Source organism: Rhea americana, unplaced genomic scaffold (assembly GCF_003343005.1).
Source record: "Rhea americana isolate MKP2758 unplaced genomic scaffold, rheAme1 scaffold_128, whole genome shotgun sequence".
Classification (NCBI taxonomy): domain Eukaryota; kingdom Metazoa; phylum Chordata; class Aves; order Rheiformes; family Rheidae; genus Rhea; species Rhea americana.
In genome coordinates this window covers 60,575-64,796 of record NW_028185350.1, presented here as the reverse complement: position 1 = coordinate 64,796, position 4,222 = coordinate 60,575, and the positions used below count along the sequence as shown (strand labels likewise).

The 4,222-nt window shown below is 67.1% G+C and overlaps 1 protein-coding gene across 1 annotated transcript in view; it reads left to right on the top strand.

Moving 5' to 3' along the window:
* The window catches only part of RASAL1 (RAS protein activator like 1), an 8,544-nt gene that overhangs the window by 2,437 nt on the left and 1,885 nt on the right, over window positions 1-4,222 (top strand). The window contains exons 2-12 of the mRNA XM_085326102.1: window positions 29-90; window positions 189-318; window positions 1,310-1,391; window positions 1,504-1,641; window positions 2,028-2,116; window positions 2,319-2,436; window positions 2,534-2,687; window positions 2,808-2,872; window positions 3,145-3,257; window positions 3,397-3,589; window positions 3,712-3,962. Of these exons, the coding sequence (XP_085182228.1) occupies window positions 29-90; window positions 189-318; window positions 1,310-1,391; window positions 1,504-1,641; window positions 2,028-2,116; window positions 2,319-2,436; window positions 2,534-2,687; window positions 2,808-2,872; window positions 3,145-3,257; window positions 3,397-3,589; window positions 3,712-3,962 (1,395 nt within the window). The remainder of the gene's footprint in view (window positions 1-28; window positions 91-188; window positions 319-1,309; window positions 1,392-1,503; window positions 1,642-2,027; window positions 2,117-2,318; window positions 2,437-2,533; window positions 2,688-2,807; window positions 2,873-3,144; window positions 3,258-3,396; window positions 3,590-3,711; window positions 3,963-4,222) is intronic.

The following is a 4,222-nucleotide window of genomic DNA, read 5'->3' as shown; positions in this document are numbered from 1 at the left end:
GGCCCCGTCGCCTCTCTCCCCACCGCAGGCAGGACGATGTGATCGGCAAAATCTCGCTCAGCCGGGAGCAGATCCTGGCCGAGGCGCGGGGTGAGCGGGGCGGCGGTGCCGGGGGGGGGGCTCGGATCGCCCCCCTGTCCCTCTCCCGCGCCGCCGGGCACCGGCTCACGCGCCCGCGCCCTCGGCAGGCGTCGACGGCTGGCTGCGCCTGGCGCCCGTCGACCCGGACGAGGAGGTGCAGGGCGAGATCCACGTGGAGCTGCGGGTGTCGCGGCGCGGGGGCCCCCGGGTGCTGCAGTGCCGCCTCGTTGAGGCCAGGTACAGGCGGGCGGCGGCGGGAGGAGGGGGGTGGCCGGGACGGCAGCGCCGCCTGCCCCGTCCTGCCCGGCAAAGGCGTCTCGGCTTCGGACACACATGTCACGGTGCCGGTGGTCTCAGCCCTGGAGCGGCCAGCGGCCAGCAGCCTGTGCCAGCCCCTGCCCGGGGTCAGCGCCTGGGGCGGAGGGAAGGTGGCAGCTCAGGGACAGGGGACACATGGCAGAGCCGGGGGCATCAAAACGCCTTCTCGGGGGGAAACTGAGGCACGGGGCCGGGCAGGGCTGGGGCAGGGCACGAGCCCGCGTTGGCCCGCACAGCCCTGCCGGCCACGAGGACCACGGGAGAGGAGCAGGCGGCAGAGGCAGCATCCCGCTGCCGTGGCGGCCGGAGCGGGTACCAAGGCGACGGGACAGTCTTGGGGACAGCGAGGGAGGGGGTACTGGGTACCCTGCCGGGGGGCCGCAGGCAGGGCTGGGAGCAGGACCCCAGGGAACGGGGACCCGTGGTCACCATGAGAGCAGCTGGGGGCCTGAGGAGGAGGGAGGGAGGGCATCGGGGCTGGGGCACGGGGCAGGGGACAAGGGACACGAATCATGTGATACGAGACATGGGACACGGAACATGGGGCATGGGACACGAGACAGGACATGGGGCATGGGACACAGGACATGGGGCGTGGGAGACTGGACACGAGGTACAGGACATGGGACACAGGACATGGGGCGTGGGAGACTGGACACGAGGTACAGGACATGGGACACAGGACATGGGGCGTGGGAGACTGGACATGGGACACAGGACATGGGGCATGGGACACTGGACGTGGGACATGGGGCTCGAGCCCAGCTGCTGGGGCCTGGCGCCCCCAAACCATAGGCAGCACCCATGGGTACGCCAGTGCATCTGGATGGTGCCGTGCACCTCCAAGCCATGGGGACGTCCACGAGTCCCAGGGCTTGGCTCAGCTGTGACCTCCCACGTCTCCCCACAGGGACCTGGCCCCACGGGACCTCTCGGGCACCTCGGACCCCTTTGCGCGGGTGTCGTGCTGCGGGCGCACCTTGGAGACCACCGTGAGTCGGGGCGCCRGCGGCCCCCGGGGCTGCGCTGCCCTGGGCCGAGAGCCCGGCRGGGTCCCGCGGGCACCTCGTCCCTCGCTAGCCGCCACCTCTGTTCTCGTGGCAGGTCATTAAGAAAACTCGTTTCCCKCACTGGGACGAGGTGCTGGAGTTCGAGCTGCCGGCCGGGGAGCTGGGGGAGGCCGTGCTGAGCGTGGAGGTGTGGGACTGGGACATCGTGGGCAAGAACGACTTCCTGGGACAGGTGAGGATCCCCGGGCCACCGGGCACGGCACRGGCATGGGGGACGGCGCAGGACGCCCAGCTGAGGCTGCCGTGCATGTCCCCGTGCGTGCGCGTGTCCCTGTGCATGCCCATCTCTGCACGTCCCACGGGTATCCCCCTGCGTGAGTCCTCCTGCGTGTCCTCGYGTCCCTCTCCCTGGTGCCCAAGGTCCAGGATGGTGGGACGTGCTCCGGGGCTGGGCAGTGCCATGGGTGGGCCCCCATGGTCCTTTGCATGTCCTGGGTACACCCCCAAAGGAGAGGTCCCCACTGGCCTGGGTGCCCTGGGGTGCCCAGTGGCACCAAGCCCACGGCATGCCGTGCTATGGTCGCTCCCCACCGACGTTCCTGACCTCTGGCCCCACAGGTCGAGTTCCCCCTGGATGCMATCTGCAAGGCCCCCACCAAGGGCTGGTTCCCGCTCCTGCCCTTCCCCAGCACCGCGGAGGATGCCGGGTGAGCCAGAGCAGCACGTACGGTCCTGGGAACACCAGCAGGAGCAGCTCCAGGGGGGCAGCAAGGGGAGTGGGGCTGGGGGCTCTGCCATCGCTGGTGGGGAAGAGGGTTGGGGGGATGGAGGTGATGGGGTCTGGAGGTGCGGGGCACCAACGGGGCAGGAGTTTCAGCTGAGCTTCCCCATCTCCTGCTCTCTTTGCAGGGCCCGGCTGGGATCTCTGCGGCTCAAAGTACAGCTGGTGGAGGACAGGGTCCTGCCCGCCACCTACTACCAGCCCCTCATCGAGCTCCTCGTGGAGTCCGTCCTCCACCCGGGCGAGGTGAATGCCAGCCCTGCTGGGTACGGGTGCTGTGCGGGACATTAATGTCCCCYGTGGCTCGCAGCAGCTCTGAGCCCGTCTTGGCGTGCCCACCTAGCCTGAAGATGTCACACCACTGGCCATCCTGGAGGAGATCAGCTCAGTGGAGAGCCAGCAGGATGTGGCCACTCAGCTGGTGAAGATCTTCCTGGGGCAGGGGCTGGCTGTGCCATTTCTGGACTACCTCATYGTCCGTGAGCTGGCCAGGACCAGTAAGTACCAGTCCCGGAGGCACCACTGGTGCAAGACTGKCTGAAGGCATCACTGTGGGCATGGGGTGGTGGCATGACCTCAAGGGACCCAGTAGCTGCACAGCTTCTGCTCTCTTCCAGCGGACCCCAACACCCTCTTCCGCTCCAACTCACTGGCCTCCAAGTCCATGGAGCAGTTCATGAAGGTGAGGGTGAGAGAAGGACATGGCCCTATCAGCAGGGAGGGACTGGGAAGGCTTCGTCCGTTGCCACCATGGCTCCATCCCTGCCACCTCAGGCATGGGGGAAATCTCCATCTCAGATGCTGCTGGTCCTGCTATACCACCAGGCACAAACTGACATCTTCAGGCCGTGGAAAGGCTGGTGACATCTCTAGGAGCCCTGAAGAGCCTTTCCCAGCTCTCAGAGCCACACAGCACCAGTCCTCCCCACGCACCCATTGGACTGTCTCTCACAGGTAGTGGGGATGCCCTATCTCCATGAGGTCCTAAAGCCCATCGTGAACCGCATCTTTGAGGAGAAGAAGTATGTGGAGCTGGATCCCTGTAAGATGGAGCTGAGCAGCAGTAGGTGAGTGCAAGGCGTTGCAGAGACATGGGCTGCCAGTAAGTGAGGGTTCAGGGCCTCCTCAGTGGCTTTGGGCCACCCGGAGAACCCATGGTGGCCCATTCCTGGGTGCGGGGGCTCTCACACACTCACATCTCCATAGGAGGATCTCATTCAAGGGGTCCCTGTCAGAGGCCCAGGTGCGGGAGAGCAGCTTGGAGCTCCTGAAGGGCTACCTGGGGGACATCATCGAGGCCATCGTGGGCTCCGTGGACAAGTGCCCCCTCATCATGCGAGTGGCCTTCAAGCAGCTCCGCAGACGAGTGGAAGAGCGCTTCCCCTCAGCGGAGCACGAGGTAGGCACGGAGCTGAGGGCTGGCAAGCCCGGGGGGCTTGGGACATCCCCAAACCTCTGAAGTCCCCAGCCAGCATGGGGCTGTCACCATGGGCAGGGCTCTGAGCTCCCTTCCCCTCCCAGGAGGTGAGGTACGTCTCCATCAGCGGGTTCCTCTTCCTCCGCTTCTTCGCCCCCGCCATCCTCACCCCGAAGCTCTTCAACCTCCGCGAGCAGCACGCCGACCCGCGCACCAGCCGCACGCTGCTCCTGCTCGCCAAGGTACGGGGCCTGGGGAGGGACGGGGACCCCRCGGAGCGACAGGGACCTTGGGAAGGCAAGGGGACCCCGCAGAGGGATGGGACCTCGGGGAAGGACGGGGACCYCAGAGAGGGGTGAGGACCTTGTGGAGGGACAGGGACCCTGAGCAGGAGAGGAAACCTCTGGGAGGAACGGGGATGCTGGAAAGTGATGGGGACACCTGAGGGGGGAACGGGGACAGCAGGGACAGCAGGGACAGGCAACAACCCCCGGGAGGGATGAGGATGCTGGGGACGGACAAGGATCCCCGGGAGGGTCGGGACCCCTGGGGCGGGATGCCAGAAGGAGACGGGCACCCTGGGAAGGGAGGGGGACGAGGGGAGGGACAGGGACG